General features: G+C 45.6%; 1 protein-coding gene across 3 annotated transcripts in view; it reads left to right on the forward strand.

The window, feature by feature from the left end:
• The window catches only part of PTDSS2 (phosphatidylserine synthase 2), a 73,653-nt gene extending 64,437 nt beyond the window's left edge, over positions 1–9,216 (forward strand). For all 3 annotated transcript variants that reach the window (XM_077288016.1, XM_077288015.1, XM_077288017.1), the window contains 2 exons: positions 5,723–5,908; positions 8,885–9,216. In XM_077288016.1, the coding sequence (XP_077144131.1) occupies positions 5,723–5,908; positions 8,885–9,011 (313 nt within the window). In that variant the 3' untranslated portion in view covers positions 9,012–9,216. The remainder of the gene's footprint in view (positions 1–5,722; positions 5,909–8,884) is intronic.
• Positions 9,217–21,406: the final 12,190 nt, after the last annotated feature.

Below are 21,406 nucleotides of genomic sequence, written 5' to 3' on the forward strand. Positions count from 1 at the left end.
ACCCTTCAGTGTTTTTCCTGTCCCACTGTGGATGGGAACGACGAGAGCTCCGTGTCCCGTGCAGGTGGTGAGGATCCGGGGGGCTCGGCCTTCTCCTTCCCACTACAAGACCCTGCTTGGCTGAAACCCGAGTAATGGGGTCCCTCAGCAGCACCGGTGTAGCGCTGCTCCTGGTGAGGGGTCGCTTCCCCCTGGGGGGGCTCTCGACCCTGGATGTAGCCCTGAGGTACCTGCGTCCGGGCGCCTCTGCAGGGTGCTTCCTCGGCAAGCGGATCCTGGGGTGAGTGCAGGCCATGGTGAGATCGGGAGCCGCGCTGTGGCCAGGAGGCGGACCACATCGGCTTCCGGGATAGTCGCTTCCGGGATAGTCACTTCCGATTCACGGCTGCCGCGCGCGTCACTTCCGGATCGCGGCCGGCAGCATCCTCTTCCCTCCTACTCTCCGCGACGTAAGAAGGCTCCGGGGCAGGCGATGGCGACACTAACGGATATAAAAGGTATGTGTGACAGCGCAGGACACAGCTGTATCTGATTCGGGAGAGCAGTGTATGTGTTCAGTGGGTGCCAGGCAGCAGCATGGAGGACATGAGATCCGAAACACTGCAGGAGGGCCAGGCACATGTGAGTCCCCGGCTGGGGGTCTGCTCCCTATAAATCCAATAATTGTACGGGCCCATCAGGTGTTTATATTATCTGTTTTAGGCCCCGTCAGTGGCTAAGAAACCCGGCAAGTGTAAGAAGTGCCCCATCTGTGCTGTAAAGCTCAAGGACTCCTGGCAGAAATCGCTTTGCGAATCTTGCACCAGCCGTATTGTGGGAGAAGAGCAAGCTTCCCTGATGTCTAACATGAGAGCCATTGTCAGAGAAGAGGTGCAGGCCTCGATATCTGGCTTGACCTTTCCCCAACCCATCCAGTCTGACCCTCAGGATCCACAGAGATCTAGGAAAAGACAGAGGGAATCAGATCGGTCATCCGAGGACAGCTCTTTTGATTCAGATCTGGAAGATGAGGAGTTGATCAGAGAGTCTCCTGAAAGAGGGAAGAAATATTTGTTCTCCTCTAATGATATAGATGAGCTCTTGGAGGCAGTTAGGCGGACTATGCAAATTGAGGAGCCCTCAACTACTCAGTCAGTTCAAGACGAAATGTTTGGGGGGCTACGTTCTCGGACTTCAAAAGTGTTCCCTGTAAATGCTCATATTCGTTCTATGATCTTAGAAGAATGGGAAGAAGCAGAAAGGAGGATATCAATTCCTAGAGACTTCAGACTTCACCTACCTTTTGATCGTGAGGGGGTCAAGGAGTGGGAAGATATTCCCAAGATTGACATTCCGCTTGCAAAAGTGTCTAAAAGAACCGCCATTCCATTCGAGGACTCCTCTAACTTAAAGGAGCCAATAGACCGTAAAGCGGATGGGCTCTTAAAAAGAGCCTGGGAAAGTTCAGCGGCTGTAATCCGCACAAACATTGCGGCGACATCTGTGGCGCGAGCCATGCATTTGTGGGTAGATGACCTGAAAGATCAATTGTCTGCTAGAACCCCTAGGGAGTCTATTATTAAAGCTATCCCTCTATTGAAACTAGCAACCGGATTTCTTGCAGATGCTACTGCAGAATCGGTTAGGTTCACAGCTAGAGGCCAGTCTTTATCAAATGCAGCCAGGAGGGCTATATGGTTAAAGAACTGGTCAGGAGACGTTCATTCAAAAAATAAATTGTGCTCTATTCCCTTTTCAGGAGGCAGAGTTTTTTTGCCCATACTTGATGATATTCTGGAGAAAGCTTCAGATGATAAAAAGGGGTTTCCAGAGGAAAAACGTAAGACGTACCAGCCCTTTCGCAGGCCCTTTTATAGTCAGAGATCAGACTATAGGGGTAAGGGAAAACAGGGGAGGTGGAGCTATCAGAAAGGGGATAGAAACAAAAATAGAGATTCCGGTCCCTCGACCTCTAGATCAGAGTTTCGAAGGAAATGACGCCACCAGGATAGGGGGGCAGTTGTTGAACTTCCTGGGAGATTGGGAGAGGATTACCAAAAGTCCTTGGGTCCTTCAGGTCATATCCCAGGGGTACAGAATAGAGTTCGACTCTCTTCCTCCAGAAAGATATTTTGTATCAAACGTCCATCTCTCCTCAACCTCCCCTATGTGGTCAGACATACAGGATCTTCTGCGAATGGAGGCAAGATCTCCTGTTCCTCCTCAACAGATAGGAAGAGGTCATTACTCAGGCCTCTTCTCTATAAAGAAACCTTCGGGGGAATCCCGAACTATAATAAACCTCAAGCCTTTAAACAAATGGCTGCAGTACAAGAGCTTCAAGATGGAATCAATACGTTCCACAATTCCCCTGTTAGGAAAAAATGTGGTAATGTGTACTTTAGACTTAAAAAGTGCGTATTATCACGTTCCAATCTTTCCAGATCATTAAAAATACCTCAGGTTTGCGGTAGAAATGGAAGGAAGGATTTTTCATTTTCAGTTTCGTTGCCTCCCATTTGGTCTGGCAACAGCGCCCAGAATTTTTACAAAACTTGTCGTAGAAGTAGTGTCTTATCTAAGAAAACGAGACATCATGATAATTCCCTATTTAGACGACTTTCTAATAGTGGCAGACTGTGGGGCAGCTCAAAATCGACTGTCAGTTGGTGATTTCCACACTGACCAGTTTATCACCCAACCTAGTTTTTGCAAAGTCAGACCTCACACCCAAACCAAGGATAAAATTCCTAGGCGTTATCCTGGACTCAAATGTAAGAAAATCTTTTCTTCCAGACAAGAAGCGGTCCTACCTAATAATAAGGATTCGCCAATTTTCGAGGAGTCGAATCTCTATCAGGGATGCGATGAAAATACTGGGATTAATGACATCCTGCAATCCCGTGTGTCAGCTGGAGCCAGTTTCATTCTCGTCGGTTACAGAGAGCAGTTCTCGCTTCTTGGGACAGAAGACAAACCTCACTGGACAGGGAGTTCCACCTATCTCATCTGGTCAAGCAGTCCCTACACTGGTGGACTATTCCAACAAACCTACAAAGGGGTGTCCCATGGATCCAGTCTTCAGCTGTCATGGTGACTACAGATGCAAGCCAACTAGGTTGGGGCGGTCAGGTCCTTGGAAGATACTACCAAGGGCAGTGGAATTCAACAGACAGCAGGAATTCCTCAAATCACAGAGAACTACATGCAGTTTGGAAGGTCATCTGTTCGGCGCAGGCCCTGCTATGGAACAAACATCTGAAGATTTTCTCGGATAACACGACGACTGTAGCTTTTCTTCGCCACCAGGGTGGTCCAAGACATCCAAAACTACAATATCTGGCGGATCAGATCTTCAGATGTTCGGAGAAGTCCGTGCTTTCAATTTCTGCAGTGCATCTGGAAGGTTCGAGAAACCAAGTTGCAGATTTTCTGAGCAGAGGAAAACTATCGGCAACGGAGTGGGAACTGAACTGCGAAGTTTTCAGCAGAATATGTCAATGCTGGGGAACACAGACAGTGGACTTATTCGCGACCAGACGAAACGCGAAGGTCGGAACCTTTTATTCGCTGAACCCTTAAGAAAGACCTGCGGGAGTAGATGCTCTCTCTCAATCATGGAGCAGGGGTCTGTTATATGCTTTCCCCCCTCTTGCATTAATACCGAGAGTCCTCAGGAAGATATGCGAGGACAGAGCTCAGGTTATTCTGGTGGTTCCTTCCTGGTCCAAAAGAAGCTGGTTCCCTTTGCTGAGGAAGTTGTCGGTAGAGGAACCCTATCTCCTTCTTGGAAGGGAAGATCTACTCTTCCAGGGTCCGATTCTTCATCAGAACCCAGGAAGCCTCCAATTAGCAGCTTGGATCCTGAACGCCAGATCCTAAGAGCAAAAGGGCTCTCGGAAGGAGTCCTCTCCATACTTTAAGCAAGTAGGAAGCCAGTAACCGCTGCAATCTATCTAAAGATATGGAAAATATTCTGCAGTTTTTGTGGAAACACAACAGTCGATGTTGACCACCCTGACATTCCTAAGATTCTTGATTTTTTGCAGCAGGGATTCAAAAAAGGTCTTAAACCAAGTACTCTGAGGGTCCAGGTGGCAGCCCTAAGTGTATTTTATGATTCTACCCTAGCTTCCCCACCCTTGGATAGCTCGGTTTTCCAGAGCGGTTCAAAGGTTGAGACCCTTAATTAGGAAATCAGTCCCACCCTGGGATCTTAACCTGGTCCTTAACGAATTGTGTAAAGATCCATTTGATATAACAAAAGAGATAGACATTGCTAATCTTTCCCTTAAGACAGTCTTCCTAATGGCCATTACATCGGCTAAAAGGGTATGTGCACACGTCCGGATTTCTTGCAGAAATTTCCTGAAGAAAACCGGACATTTTCTGCAAGAAATCCGCATTTTTTTTTTTGCTTTTTTTCCGTTTTTTTTCGCCTTTTTTTTAGCATTCTGCAAGCGTAATTAGCTTGCAGAATGCTAGTTTTCCAAGCGATCTGTAGCATCGCTTGGAAAACTGACTGTCCTTTATGGGGGTCCTAATAAGGGGAAAAAGGCATCAAAGTCCACCATTACGAGATGGATTAGGTCCACCATTAGTCTGGCTTATCAGGCACAGGGTAGGGATCCCCCAGACAATCTTAAAGCTCATTCGTCCAGGGCTATGGCGGCTTCATGGGCAGAGAAAGGGGGGGCCTCGGCAGATCAGATCTGCTGAGCTGCATCTTGGTCTAGCCTCAGTACCTTTTCTAAACATTACAAGCTAGATGTAGTCTCTTCTCAGCTAGCTTTTGGCAGGAAGGTGCTTCAGGCAGTAGTCCCACCCTAGGACCAAAAGATCTCCTTTGGTACTTCTCCATGGTGCTGTCAGGTGGTGACCTGGAAAACTGTAATTAAACCTACCGGTAATTGTATTTCCAGGAATCCATCCTGACAGCACTGTTGTTCCCTCCCTATTACAAATATGTTGTATACTTATGTGAAGTAACAGTGGTATAAAAATTATGTTCAGAATAAAATTATCTTTTTGCATCCATCCAGATGTGTTACTTTGGAAAATCACTGAAGGGTGGAAGGAGGAGGGTCCTTTTAAACTCTCGTGGTTTCCTGTCCCACTATGGATAAGAAGGACAACCTCCATGGTGCTGTCAGGATGGATTCCTGGAAATACAATCACCGGGAGGTTTAATTACCATTTTCACTTTTAGACCTCTATGTAACCACAAGATGATGCCTTGGGTATGTGGGTTTCACCTCTGGAGTCCACATATATTGGTAAAATGAGGGACCCCTAGTAGATTGTGCTGAGTTTTGGGGTGCCAGTTACAATTGACAAGTGCTACTGGAAATTTAAAGAGGCATTCACTAAAAGACATTTACAAGCACATACATAGGGGAACCTAAGGTACAAGGTGATAGAAGATAAGTGCCTAATTGACTGTGTGCTGCCTTTATATCAGCCTCACAATTGGGTCAGTCTTCTCCAGGAACATACACATGGCTGCTGACATAGTCCACCTTTAGGAGAGGGTCAATCTGGTCCAGCATGGATTAGAGGGTCATTTGCGGTGGTCATCCTCTCCCTGTGGATGGCGTTCTTGGACTTCAGATAAGTTGTTTTATGATCTGGTTGAAGTCAACTGTCCATTTCAAGCCTTAGAATAGTCTCTAACATGAGCGTGATTCTTGCCGTCTGATGCCAAATACTTATATTCTTCCTATTCTTCCTCTTCACGCCTTAGGAAGTTCCACAAGAAGCTGGGCCAGCAGGCGTGGATGGTGGCCGCCATCACCGTAACAGAGTTTCTGATTGTCGTAAAATACGATCCTTACACTATAACACTACCATTACCGTTCTATGTCGCACAGTGCTGGATTTTGGGTATAGTTCTGGTTCTATTGTGGACAGCATGGCGGTTCTTTATCAGGTAAGCAACCACTGTGCCTTATTTCTGTGCTCCGCTTTGACCCCTCCCCCCCCCCCCCCCATGGCTGAGTGCTCACTTTTCCCAATTATCCTTTGTTTCGGTGACCGGGGAGAAGCACCGTTATAGACAAGTGTTATCACACTTTAAATTATTCCAGAAAAATGAACTATTTCTCCCAGAAAATTACTACAATTACACATTTTGTTATACACATGTTTATTTCCATTGAGTGTATTGGAACAACAACAAAAAAAAACTAAGAAAAAAGGCAAATTGGACATAATTTCACACAAAGCCCTCAAAATGGGCTAGGCTAAATTGTTGGCACCTATCCAAAATTTGGGGTAAACCACTTTTGTTTCGAGCATGTGATGCTCAATCAAACTCACCTGTGGTAAGTCACAGGTGTGGGCAATATGAAAATCACACCTGAAACCAGATAAAAAAAAAAAAAAAAAAGGTGAGAAGTTGATTCAATCATTGCAACAGAAAGAGGAGAAGAGAACTGTCTGAGGACTTGAGAAGCAAAATTGTTGGACAATATCAACATTCTCAAGGTTACAAGTCCATCTCCAGAGCTCTTGATGTTCCTTTGTCCACAGTGCGCAACATAATAAAGACATTTCAACCCATGGCACTGTAGCTAATTTCCCTGGATGTGGACAACAGAGAAAAATTGATGAAAATTTGCAACACATCATAGTCCAGATGCTGGATAAGTCGCCCCAATAAAGATTCAAAGAAATGCAAGCTGTCCTGCAGGTTCGGGGTGCATCAGTGTCAGCGTGAACTATTTGTCGCCATTTGAATTAAATTAAATGCTATCCCAGGAGGACCCCACTGCTGACAGAGACCTAAAAAGCTAGACTGCAGTTTGCTAAAATGTATGTGAGTAAACCAAAATCCTTCTGGGAAAAGGTCTTGTAGACAGATTAGACAAAGAGAGCGCTTTGGTAAAGCTCGTCGTTCTACTGTTTATTGAAAATGAATTGAGGATTACAAAGAAAAGAACACAGTACCTACAGTCAAATATGGTGGAGGTTCTAAATCACATTCAACACTTGTGGAAAGATCTTATAATTGCTGTTGGGAGAAGGCACCTTTCAAATGAGATCTGGAGAAGTTGCAAAACAAGAGTAGTCTAGAACTCCAGCCAAGAGGAGTAGGAAGCTTATTTATGGTTATTGGAATTGATTGCAGTTATTTATTCCAAAGGGTGTGCAACCAAATATTGGGATGAGGATGCCAACAATTTTGTTTGGCCCATTTTTTTTTTTTTTTTTGGTGAAGTTATGTCCGATTTGTCTTTTTTTGTGTTGTTCCAATACATTAAAGGAAATAAACATGTATAACAAAACGTGTAATTGCAATAATTTTGTGGGAGAAATACTTCACTTTGTGGAACAATTTCAAGGGTGTCAACACTTTTGGCCATGACTGTATGTATTTTATATAGTGTGTATATTAAAGGGAATCTGTCAGCAGATTTTTGCTATATAATCTGATCACAGCATGGTGTAGGGCAGACCCCCTGATTCCAGCAATGTATTCCTTATTGGGCTTCATTCAAACGTCTGATTTTCCATAAATATGGACTGATTGTTCTGATCAGTGTGTGGTCCAAGTGTCATTCGATTTTCTTGTACGTGGAGAAATTAAGAAAAGCGTCCACCTTTTCCATTGACAGTCCATGAAAAGTGTCGTCAGTGCTGTGTTTTTTTTCATGGGCCCATTGCCTGGCATTGCTGATTTTGATTCGACCTTCAACTCAAAATCTGATTTGTCTCCATGACTTTTCCACAGACTGCTCTGTCCATGAAAAATCAGACTTGTGAATGACACCATAGACTATTACAGGTGCCAGTGTTATCCATGAAAATTGGACTTGTGAGTGATGCCATAGGCTGTGTGCTGTATTTTCAGTACAATTAGTGTTTTATCAGCAGGAGATGATCACCGCAGAGCTAAGTGACATGTGCCAGGCAGGTGTAACACAGAAAGCAGCCAATCGGGTGTGGGCGGGGTTATACATTCGCTAAGTGACATGTGCCAGGCAGGTGTAACACAGAAAGCAGCCTATCGGGTGTGGGCGGGGTTATACATTCTGAGCCCTCGACAGCTACAGCAGAGAAGACTGGGATTGTATCAAAACTGCACAAAGTCGTCCAGTAAGTGACACATCACTGGAATCAGGGTCTCTGTCCCTTTATCATGCTTATCTGATTCCATAGCAAAACCTTGCTGATAAATTCCGTTTAATAATATAAAGAAAAAAAACAGCAGTTCCAGCCCAGAATATTACTGGGGCAAGCCTCTAGAACCTGACCTACTGGTTCAGTGAATAGTCAAAAAATGGTAAGAGGTAGCCCTGGAAAAAAAAAAAACACCTTCATTTATTCCCCATGAAACGGGTTGCTGCGAGTGGTGGGTTTAAGTGCTGTATGTTTTCTGATTTCCTTGTATTTAAAAAAAAAAAATAAAAAAAAAAAAAATGCCCCCATCTCCCTCTAGTGGTGACTATCAGCAGCAAGAATTGTATTATTTATCCCAATCTATGCTGGGATTCTGTATCAGAAAAGCTCCGCTCCAAGTGCTGTACCTATAGGATAACTGGCGTACTTCCAGTAACAATCTGGCAACAATGGATGTTGGGTAGTAATGAAGACCACCTATCATTACGCTCACTATAATCAGTGGTGTAACCTTAAAGCTTTTGGGCACAAATGCAAAATCTCAAACGGTGGCCTCAAACTATCCCAGAACCTTGGCCTTTTCTTATGGGCCATAAGGCCCTTTTGGGCTTTCTAGGCTCCAGAGCCCGGGTGCAATTGTGACCTCTGTGCCTACTATAATTATAGGGACCCCCCCTGACCCCATATGTCTCCAATCTGATGAAGCCTATATGTCTAGCTGACATAATATGGAATGTATGGAGCACGTAGGTTCTGAACTTCCTAAATGTTTCTTCCTCCTCAGGGACATTACATTGCGCTATAAAGAGATTCGCCGTCAGAAACAAGAGTACAGACCTGAAGAAGACGCACTACAAGTGAACGGGGGAGCAAATCCCGAAAGGAACTTTTCCAAACAAAAGAACCTCTGAGTGTTTCCGAACCGACCATTCAAGTTCTTTCCTCCCAACCCACCGCTACTGAACATGAATTGTACTTTTTTTTTTTATATTTTAATGTTATGGATATTTCTGCTATTTAATAATGAAACACATAAACCTCATGTTTTGCTCACTTTTTTTAATTTTAAAAAAAGGAACTGGAACTTTTTTTGAACGTTAAACCTGCTGATTTGCACCAGGGGAAAAAAAGCGAGAAAAAAAATCACCTGCCTCATGATTTGCAGCTTTGGCAGTGAAGAAACTAATGTTTTACATGTAGCAAATAATTTTAAAGCATAACTGGTGGGATTCTATATTCTTGTTCCTTTTTTTTTTTTTTTTTATATTAATGGTGGTATAGTCTTAAGATTTTTTTAAGGTGTTGCGCTACAGAGATATTACCGTCTTAATACGTAGGTATGAACTAAAGAGGTTCAGTGTTTGTTAAAGGAAGCTAATATTTGTGAAGACGGATACATTTTCTAAAACCACGTCATTGCTGTTATGAGCCATTGCATGGGCCGAAACGTTTACCATGAGAGTGAATGCCATGGATTCGCTCTGGAACAATGCCTTGGATCAGTCCTTGCATCATAGAGACCGGATGGATGAGCGGAGCCAGTCAGCGCATCTGGAGATGGAACCATGCTGTTTGCTATGTGACAAGCTATGATGCACAGTTTAATTTAAAGGGAACCCGTCCGGTCCCCCATTACCGTCTAGAGCCCTAACCCTGCCTCCCATTCCCATATGCTAAACAGAATCTCTTCTCTTGCAGTTCTCAGTATCTGCGAATTACCCGAACCAGTCCGACTGGGCGCCGGTTCACACAGAAGCCCGGCTCACGTGCAATAATCCCACCACCGCTGGGACTGACTGATGTCCCCACTGCTGTGCTATAAAGATGGTGTGGCCAGTGATGTAGGTGTCACTCAGGCCCAGCGGGGGCATGATACCAGCATCTGAGGTCGGTCTGCTCTGGGTAATACAACCCCAAGCCGGACTAGTCCCAGCTCATTTACATATGCTGAGGACCGCAATAAAAGTTGTGTGCACAGGAAGGGAGAATTGTCTGCATTCTCTTATTTTGTCGACGCGTTTCGAAGTTTACACACTTCATCAGGACAAAAGCCATTCATTTGTTGTTGTTTTTTGTATTGTTTGTTTGTTTTGTTTTTGTCCTGATGGAAGTGTGTAAACTTCGAAATGCGTTGAGAAAAAACCTCAAACTTTTGCGTGGTCCAGATTTCACATTTGGATTACCAGCAGCGCGGATTGTGCACTGTTCTCTCGTCCTGTGGTTTCTTCGCTCCGAGGGCCCGTGGACCTGCAGCTGCCGGGTGTCTGTCATAACAATGTTGTGCGAACTCCACCGGACCAGGTTACCATAACCTTCTAGAATATCTAATTGTCGCTATTGTCCCTTTACGCCCTCTAGATTTATATAAAAGTCGTGTTAGCTCAGACTGTATTTCCTCTGTGCGCTGCTGAGGACATGATGGGATGCAGGATTAGAGCTCCAAGTAGTAATGGGGTTGACTTGAGGGACTTGACAGGTTCCCCTAATGCTGTACCCCACTCGGCTGGTTTTGTGGGAGCAGATAAACATCCATTGTGTATGGGGACCTTCGGAATCTGCCCTGATGGCAGAAATTGCCAGATCTCTTATTGCATCTAAAGCAGGGGGGAAACGCCGGCCTCCTTGACTGAAGATCAGGTATTTCTGACAAATTATAAAACGGATTATTTCTCTAGTTACAGCACCCAGAACTGAAAGAGCCACCTTGTCAGAATGCAGCATTACTGCTGCTCAAGGTGGCTCTTTAGTTTGAAACGACTGGGGGGGGGGGGGGGGGTGACCGGTTCCCTTTAATGTGTATTTGCCAGCCTTTATCTCTTTAGTTGCGAGGTTTCCTTGTGCCAGACATGCAGTGCTCCCCATTGTCTTTCCTGCATAATCATCCTCTCTGGTGTAACCAGGCTCGATGGCTGCTGGCAGAGCGTACACCTACTGTCACTCCAGGCGCGCTCTTCACTTTTCGGCTATAGTACTGAAGCTTTAATTGCTCTGAGTTTTTTCACTGATTTTCCTAGTACCAAGAGGAAACATAAACTTCCACGGGTCTGCTCACCCCTTTTTACCCTTGCTTAGTCTTTACCTTGTCATCCAGTAAAGTAGTAGGACTTTACAAACTGTGGGGTCTGACATTTTAGGACCCCCCAGCAATCTGGAGAATTAAGACCACAGAACTGATTGTTGTGGGTTTTTGCAGTGCTAGGAAAAACCGTGAAAAGGACACAGAGCTAACTAAGGACACAGGTGGGTTCCCCAGAGGTCGGACTAACACATTATGACATGACTCAGTATGAGGGGGCATATCCATTTCTAGGACACATCTAGAGATGTCCATGGTACCCATTTTATCTGCATGACTGCAAAAGGGGCAGCTCCTTGGCGTAAGCAGAACGGGCGTGGGGGGGATTCAGAAGTCTGCAGAGTGACACACAGTGACTACAGACTTATCGGTTTGGACCGGACAACCCCTTTAATGGATTTACAATTGTGGACACTGCTGCACATGCATTGAAGGGATACCGAAGGGTTGACTTGCTAAAATAATTCTAGAAGGAAATAGGATATTACATGTTTTTATTGCTGGAGGCCGCCCGTGCAACTAGAGGGAAGTAATGCGAGTACCATGGAAAGAATTGTGTATGTATCATGCTCAAGATTTTAGAATTTTTTTTGTGTTTTTTTCAGCAAAATCTACACTAGTTGAACTACATCTAATGCTATTGCTTTTCTGATTCAAAGTGCTCGATAAGCAGATAAAAATGTAATATTATCCCGTACAGAACAGTCATTGATCTATACGGAATCCATAGCCTGGCACACTGGAGGAAAGATGCAATGAGACGATTCATAATTTGCCATTTCTTGAAGACACTTTTCTTTTTTCGGCTTGAAGTATTTGATGTTTTTTGCTCCAAATTCTTCTAAATGGCACACGCTGTATATGAACTTGGTGCAAAATCAAGAGTGCTTGGTTAAAAGTTGTGTTTCTCCTTGCGGAGAGTGACATGATAAGCATGTCGAGGTGAGGAGACTTAAAGCCGCAATGCTCCTCTGGGAAATATGCAAATTGCCTCTTCAGAGAGGAAGAGGACTGGAACTCTAGTGCCACCTATAGGAAGTAGCAATCCTAACAGTCAATGTCGACCCTGAGCCTTGTCACATGACTTAAGATAATAGCCAAACCAGAATCTCGAAGTTTGACATTTCTAGCACCAAAAGTAGTGTAAAATGTATAAAGAATAAGGTGGAAATACTAAAGTCACTAAAAAGGAGCAAATTACTCAAGAAACAGGAATGATGAATTGGGGCTGCGATTTCTTGTCTGGGCTCTTCAATGTCCATCATCTGAAACATCACCATGTTCTAGTCCTTGGAGGTGACTTCCATCTCTCCATAACTTTTGGCAGTAGGTTACAGTATTCGATGGAGATCTCTCGGCTATCAAAAAGGTTTAAAATCAGCACAAAATGGAGCTGCTGGCTTCAGGAAGAAAAAGCGTCACAATATTTGGAGTATAATCCAATTTGCGATTGTATGTTTTGTACAAGATTTGTGCCGTCTGGTGATCAATGTTTTCTATCGGCGAAGAAGCGCTACATTTCAGTAAAGACACATGGTGGTGATAATGTCGTGTCTGGACCTTGTTTGTGGCCGATTTGGCATTCTCTTTACAATCTAGTTGACCCTGGCCGGTAAAGAATAGTCACTGATCCAAAGATTGAGCCTCTTCTACAAAAAGCCCCCAAAGTCTCGATAAAAGGGTCTGTAAGGGCAATTCCATTAGGTTACAGTCTGAATTCTAATTTTTTTTTTTTTTTTTGGTCTTCATCTAGAAATCTTGGTTTCTTTCTGAAGATCACAAGTTTGTGGTCAGTCAGTTAGTAACTGAAGCGATGGAGAAGATTTGTAAAGGGAAACGTGCCAGGATTCAATCACAGACGGAACTAAAGATATTAGCGGGCTTGGCATGCACCCAACATCTAGGGTGCATGAAAAGTGTATGCCATTTATGTATGGCAGCCATAAAGTGCGCCTCCCCATTGCACCAAAGTTATGTGCTGGTTTGCTCATCTTGAATATTGACTCTTGAAAAATATTTAGATTTGTTTAGTTGTGACGAGCAAACGCCTCTGTGTTTTATAAAATGATCTGTAATGGAGTTGGGTGAGAATTGCTGAAAATAGAAAAATATTTAATAAACAGGTTCAAGGAGGGCCTGGATGCCCCTCTGTAAATGTATCATGACAGGTTCTGGGTAGTGATGAGCGCACGTGCTCGTTACTCAAGATTGCCTAGGGTGCTCGGGTGTGCACCGACGATCACGGGTGCTGGAGTGACATGTTTGAATCCCCGCAACCACATTTTGTGGCTGTTAAGACGGCCACAAAACATGCGGGGATTACCTTACAGCTGTGAATATGCGGCCACAGGAACTCAAACATGTCACTCAAACACCCTAGTCAAACTCCCAAGAACGAGCACTTGCGCTCATCATTGGTGTGGGCACTAGATTCTGCGATAGGTCATTGATCCAGGGAACTAGTCTGGGTGCTGTATGTAGAATTGGTAAATCATTTTGCCCCTAACATCCAGCAATTAGCATCTGCATCACGGGTTATTTTTTACCTTCCTCTTGATCAACATCTTGGGCTTCAATTTGAACTTGATGGACCTGTTATCTTTCATCATTGAAACTATGAAAATCAATGAAGGTATAATCCTGTATAAGATGTGTGACTGTAAGGGTGCAGTTCGACTGTTGAATTACTCACGTGATGACCGCATCGCAATCCTCGGACTGGCCGTTGGCGCTCCTGACCTCAGCATGACGGCTGCATAGAAATCCATGCTGTCACTCTCCAGTCAGGAAAGCTGATGACCAGTCCGAGGATTGTGATGCGATCCACCCATGAGAACTATGGCAGTGACTGCACTCTAAAACAGCTGCCTGCAGCATGAGCCTCTCCCCACTGCACAAAACAATTGTTAGGCATTGCTCTTTTGACTGGTCACTAGCCAAAAATGGAACAGATCCTCAGAAGTTTAACCCCTGTATTTTTTGCAGTATTTCTGCTCACTGTTTGAGGATCATGCCAAAGATTTGGTGAGCCTAATATAGAAAGAAACCGATTCCTGTTAGTCTTCTGACTTTTTCGACAGGGCAGCAATGGACTGATTTCTTTGAAAAAGGAAGCTATGCAACTAGCAGGGTACATCGGTAGCAGCATGAGGAGCTGCAGGGGTACACTAATAAAATATAAAAGTCAACCCTTTTAATATTTTGTATTTATTATTTTTAGGTTTTCAATCCCTTTAATGTTGTGCAGTGATACATTTGCATCTACATATCATATTGACGGATAGATGGGCTCGGGCAGCTGCTTTTGGCTTGTAGACCACAGTAGCAGGAAACATTACCCTGCGTAATTTGTGAGCGATGAAAAGCAGGACATGTGTTTTTAATATTTTAAGAGGTACAACAACACGCCAACAATGAATATACAGACGCTTCTCCAGAATTCATACCACATCTATTATTACCTAACAGTCTCTTCTAGGGTTTCTCGTTAACATAATCGCCCATCAGGCACCTTCCTGACACTCTGATCTTGGGATGCCTGAGCTCAGTTTTCCAGTACAACTGAAGAACAAAAACCATTGTTGACATTTCTTATCATAACGTTCATTTCATGGAACTTTATGTGATTGTGAACATGTGAAGTCTTCTATACCTACAGTATAGCGTTACAACAAAAGCGAAAAAAAAAAGTCTACAAGCCTGCCGTCAATCTTGGAGGAGACCAGAGCTCGGAACAGCCCCTTTGACTTTTTTATTGTGATCCCCAAAGATCAATAATTCTGGCATGAATTGGCAGTTCAAAAGTTGTGAGAAAGTTCAGTTCCACTTTAAAGTGGGTCATCCACCTCTGAGAAATCATCAACAAGCCCTGCAGCTTACCGAATCCTGACAGTGAGTAATGTACACACCCTGCTAGGATGCAGCTCCTCTTATCTGGTCCACACAGACGACCACAGGAGCCGAATCCTAGCAGTGTGTATGTTAAACACCATTAGGACATGGTCAGTATTTTACATCAGTGTTTTCAAAGCACAAGAGAAACAAATAAGCGATCAATATCCTAATAATAATAAAACACAAAAGTCATCATTGTAAAGAATGAGGAGATGGGACAAGATTAATACATACATTGTGCAGGGGCGCATGTCCAGTAAGGAATCAAATAGAGCACTCAAAGTATGTCAATGTAGGAGTACTTCACACTATAAGCCTCAATAGGCGCCTATTAGAATATAATGGCAACATCCTATATGGCCTAAGGAATCCTAAAACATCACCTACTGTAATATAGGGATGCAAAGCGTACTTATAGGGCTGTTTATAGAATCTCAATAGATATAAATAATATATAACAGAGTACACCCATTACATTTATAATTGCATCATCCCATGTGGCCTGAGGAAGCATAGAGATCGCCTGTTGAATGCAGCTATGCAAACAATATTTGAGGGCTACAAGGTAATGTAGTATAAATACGTCAGTAGATCTAGCAGAAGGATAGTATGATCTCTGGGTGGACACGCACCCACCCCGACGCACGTTTCCGAAAGCATTTCGTCAGGCTTCATCCTTAAAGGAGACGAAAACTCTGCCGAAAAGCGTGTTGGGGTGGGTCCACCCAGGGATCATATTATCCTTCTGGCTAGATCCACTGACATATTTATAGTATATTACCTTACCTTCTATGTATTTATCTTGTCCTGTCTCCTCATTATTGTTTGAATAAAGTTTCAGATTTTATTATGATTGAGATATTGATTGTTTCTATTCTTCTCTTGTGCTTTGCTAATTCTACAGCGATGCATCCTTGATATACCAGTCCTATGTGGTGCATACAATACTGTGCACTAGTTGCGATTATACTATGCAGGAAACATGCATCTATTTTCTATGAATTCTTTATATTGGTATTTGTAAGCCAAAACCAGGAGTGGGTGATAAATACAGAAGTGGGGCATATGTTTCTATTATACTTTTCCTCTGATTGTTCCTCTCCTGGTTTTGGCTTACAAATACTGATGTAAAATACTGACCAAATACTGCTAGTGTGAACGTGGCCTTATACATAGCACTGATGCCGCTCCAGTTGTGTCGGTACTCTCTCTCGCTGGGCTCGTGTGACATTGTTACATCAGGTGAGCCCTGCAGCCAAACAGTGGTCGCTTCACTTTATCCGCCTTCGGCTGTATCATGAATATCTGGCAGAGAGAGAACAGCAATGCTCACTTCCTCCAGATGTATGTGACGATGTCACTTGAGTTCCGGGGGAGTCAGTACCGACGCGGCTGACGTGGTGCTGGCACGGCAGGTGAGTATAAGGTCTCGCTCACATGAGCGTATAACTCTGGTGGGTGCTATCCGATGTCATACTAGGGGGCAGTGCAGATCTGCTAGAAAAAAAATCACAGCATGCTGGGAGTGGCTCTGCAAATTGAACCACAGGCACTCATTCAAGTCTTTGGGTGCAAGTGAACATCAGACTGCACTTGGACGACATCAGAGTGCAGTTCGTTTTACACGGACACAGACAATAGAGAAGATGGACACATTATGTTCTCAGCCTTCACCGCACCTGTGCTGTTATTCTTTCATGCCAGGGAATCGTATCACAGTAAACTAACACTCTGATCAGAGTTTGAGCCGAGTGTCCTTCGCATAATTGTTCCGATTCTCTCGCAGACAGTATATACCATCGTGTAAGCACAGTAAGTGTTATTTTACTAGAGGTAAACATATGGATTGAGAAGCAGCCGTAATGGGGTGCACTTGGCCTGTACAATATTGAGGGAGGAGCATGTTCCAGGTAACATCCGCATGAAAGCCAGGACTCTAAGGCTATGTGCACACTTTGCGGATTCTGCTGCGGATTTTTCCGCAGCGGATTTGATGAAATCCGCAGTGCAAAAAGTACTGCGGATTTATCGCGTTTTTTTGTGCGGTTTCCACTGCGGTTTTAGACACCTGTGGGTTTTTAACATGGAGCAGGTGCCAAACCGCTGCGGATTCCGCACAAAGAATTGACATGCTGCGGAATGAAAACCGCTGCGTTTCCAGGCGTTTTTTCCCGCAGCATGTGCACAGCGTTTTTTGTTTTCCATAGGTTAACATTGTACTGTACACCACATGGAAAACTGCTGCGGATCCGCAGCGTCCAAAAACGCTGCAGATCCGCAGCAAAAACCGCAAAGTGTGCACATAGCCAAAGACTCCAAGCTGGATATTGTCCGGATCCTGACACTGCTGGTCTCCTACACATAGTGCGTCCTGGCCCATCTGGTCCCCAGGTAGGCAATGTACACGACGGGCTGGTCCACATGATATTGAAGAAAGTGTGAGATGTGAGTCAGCCTCTTATCTTATTTCTTCGTAGTCCAGCTCCGATTCTTGCATGCTCACTTCTAAATACAGTGAGGCCAATTCATCAATGCTTTTACACTAGAGAAGATGCAGAAAAGCTTTGAAAACTCACAGTTTTGAAAGGTTGCCCAAAATGTTTCAGCTTTTGGTGCTTTCAGACCACTATGGATTGGCTCCACTGAAATGGACAGTGCTGGACTTAGGACTGGTCGTGGTCATGCTCCTCACTGAGCTAGACATTCCTGCTCCAGTCTATTACAGGCCCAGAGCCCATCATTTAGAAGAGGTGTTGAATTCTTAAATGGCGTGTGTCTCCTAATGAATTCAGCATTGTGTACATTGTCAAAACTGAGGTAGTGCGAGCTTATGCTACGCCATTCTTGATGAATCCGCCTCTGTGGGCTCTGATCCCGGTTTATCATAGTCAGTATTAACTGTTTTTAGCATTTCTAGTACAGTAGCCCATGTGTGGATTTAGACCAAATATGCTAGCCTTCGCTCCCCACCGAGCCCAGGGCACCAACAACCCTCTCCCAAGTTCACTCGTTGATTAGCAGACACCCCACAGCATGTCCGGAACTCTCCTCGCGGTTTTGGAGAAACTCTGACCCAGTCATCCAGCCAGCACAATTTGTCAATGTTCTCAGCTCCTGAGGTTTCATTCAATCATCCTTCAGTTTTCTTGTACGTAAAAACACGGACTGTTTTTCTTCAGGGTTATTGATCCGATTCTCGTCAGTATTTGGTCAGTTTTTACCATCAAAGTTTCATCAGGGATTTTCTCATATGAAATAAACCACAAAGCTTCTCCTATTCATTACCATGTTAAAGAGGTCGTCCACTACTAGTACAATCCCTTCTCAATCACCTTGTTCCCCCAAATAATAGCAGCTACACTACCCTCCGGTGTTCACCACCAGTCCTGATGAATCAGGCTCTTGGTCCGAAAAAAAACAAAACAATTAATGTAAATTCTGGGACACCTCTCTCATCCCCACACCCTCAATAATGCATCTACTGTGTGAATGGAGAGGTAGTGCACATGTGTAAGCACATCTCCATTCGCTGTATTCGGGAATGGGGGTCACACAGGCCCTTATAGATACATCTAACCTCACCAAGAGGATAAGGTTATGTGCACACGACATCTTGATTCCGATGTGGAGGTGCTCCGTTAGGGAAAAGCCGTCAGTCTTCCACGGGGCCATGTATCTTGCTGAGCTCCTAGATCTGGAGGTGCTCCATTAGGCCGGCGTCACACTGGCGTTTTAAACGGCTGAGTACAATGCGATAAAAAATCGCATTGCACTCGGACCAATGTCACGCTATGGGGCAGCTCCCACCAGCCGACTTTTTGTCGGCCGTTTTCCTCGGTCCGAGACAATCGCAGCATGCTGCGATTGTCTCGGACCGAGGAAAACTCTCGGCTCACTCGCACCCATATAAGCCTATGGGTGCGAGTGAGACAACAAACATCACTTGGATATCATCCGAGTGATGTGCGTTATAAGCGGACCCCAGCAATGGAGGAGATGGAGAAATTCATTTCTCCGCCTCCTCCGCAGCTGTGCTCCGATCCTCCCTGTGCGAGAGAATCGGAGCACAGACGCATGACACTCGGCTCCTGCTCTGGAGCCGAATGTCATTAGCATATCGCATCCGATGCTCTCGCATCGGATGCAATATGCCAGTGTGACGCCAGCCTTAGGGAAAAGCCGTCAGTCTTCCGCCGGGGCCAAGTATCTTGCTGAGCTCCTGGATCTGGAGGTGTTGCGTCAGGGAAAAGCCATCAGTCCTCTGACGGGGCCATGTATCCTGCTGAGCTCCTGGATCTGGAGGTGCTGCGTTAGGGTATGTGTCCACGTTCAGGATTGCATCAGGATTTGGTCAGGATTTTTCATCAGTATTTGTAAGCCAAAACCAGGAGTGGGTGATAAATGCAGAAGTGGAGCATATGTTTCTATTATACTTTTCCTCTGATTGTTCCACTCCTGGTTTTGGCTTACAAATACTGTTGAAAAATCCTGATCAAATCCTGATGCAATCCTGAACATGGACACATACCCTTACGGAAAAGCCGTCAGTCTACCGCCGGGGCCATGTATCTTGCTGAGCTCCTGGATCTGAAGGTGCTGCGTTAGGGAAAAGCCGTCAGTCTTCCGCGGGGGCCATGTATCTTGCTGAGCTCCTGGACCTGGAGGTGCTGCGTTAGGGAAAAGCTGTCAGTCTTCCGCCGGGGCCATGTATCTTGCTGAGCTCCTGGATCTGGAGGTGCTGCGTTAGGGAAAAGCCGTCAGTCTTCTGACGGGGCCATGTATCTTGCTGAGCTCCTGGATCTGGAGGTGCTGCGTTAGGGAAAAGCCGTCAGTCTTCCGCCGGGGCCATGTATCTTGCTGAGCTCCTGGATCTGGAGGTGCTGCGTTAGGGAAAAGCTGTCAGTCTTCCGCCGGGGTCATGTATCTTGCTGAGCTCCTGGATATGGAGGTGCTGCGTTAGGGAAAAGCCGTCAGTCTTCTGACGGGGCCATGTATCTTGCTGAGCTCCTGGATCTGGAGGTGCTGCGTTAGGAAAAAGGTGTCAGTCTTCCGCCGGGGCCATGTATCTTGCTGAGCTCCTGGATCTGGAGGTGCTGCGTCAGGGAAAAGCCATCAGTCTTCTGACGGGGCCATGTATCCTGCTGGGCTCCTGGATCTGGAGGTGCTGCGTTAGGGAAAAGCCGTCAGTCTTCTGACGGGGCCATGTATCTTGCTGAGCTCCTGGATCTGGAGGTGCTGCGTTAGGGAAAAGCCGTCAGTCTACCGCCAGGGCCATGTATCTTGCTGAGCTCCTGGATCTGAAGGTGCTGCGTTAGGGAAAAGCCGTCAGTCTTCCGCGGGGGCCATGTATCTTGCTGAGCTCCTGGATCTGGAGGTGCTGCAGTAGGGAAAAGCCGTCAGTCTTCCACTGGGGCCATGTATCTTGCTGAGCTCCTGGACCTGGAGGTGCTGCGTTAGGGAAAAGCTGTCAGTCTTCCGCCGGGGCCATGTATCTTGCTGAGCTCCTGGATCTGGAGGTGCTGCGTTAGGGAAAAGCCGTCAGTCTTCTGACGGGGCCATGTATCTTGCTGAGCTCCTGGATCTGGAGGTGCTGCGTTAGGGAAAAGCTGTCAGTCTTCCGCCGGGGCCATGTATCTTGCTGAGCTCCTGGATATGGAGGTGCTGCGTTAGGGAAAAGCCGTCAGTCTTCTGACGGGGCCATGTATCTTGCTGAGCTCCTGGATCTGGAGGTGCTGCGTTAGGGAAAAGCTGTCAGTCTTCCGCCGGGGCCATGTATCTTGCTGAGCTCCTGGATATGGAGGTGCTGCGTCAGGGAAAAGCCATCAGTCTTCTGACGGGGCCATGTATCCTGCTGGGCTCCTGGATCTGGAGGTGCTGCGTTAGGGAAAAGCCGTCAGTCTTCCGCCGGGGCCATGTATCTTGCTGAGCTCCTGGATCTGAAGGTGCTGCTTTAGGGAAAAGCCATCAGTCTTCCGCTGGGGCCATGTATCTTGCTGAGCTCCTGGATCTGAAGGTGCTGCATTAGGGAAAAGCAGTCAGTCTTCCGCCGGGGCCATGTATCTTGCTGAGCTCCTGGATCTGGAGGTGCTGCTTTAGGGAAAAGCCGTCAGTCTTCTGCCGGGGCCATGTATCTTGCTGAGCTCCTGGATCTGGAGGTGCTGCGTTAGGGAAAAGCCGTCAATCTTCCGCGGGGGCCATGTATCTTGCTGAGCTCCTGGATCTGGAGGTGCTGCGGTAGGGAAAAGCTGTCAGTCTTCCGCCGGGGCCATGTATCTTGCTGAGCTCCTGGATCTGGAGGTGCTGCGTTAGGGAAAAGCCGTCAATCTTCCGCGGGGG

The sequence above is a fragment of the Ranitomeya variabilis genome, chromosome 2, assembly GCF_051348905.1.
Source record: "Ranitomeya variabilis isolate aRanVar5 chromosome 2, aRanVar5.hap1, whole genome shotgun sequence".
NCBI lineage: Eukaryota > Metazoa > Chordata > Amphibia > Anura > Dendrobatidae > Ranitomeya > Ranitomeya variabilis.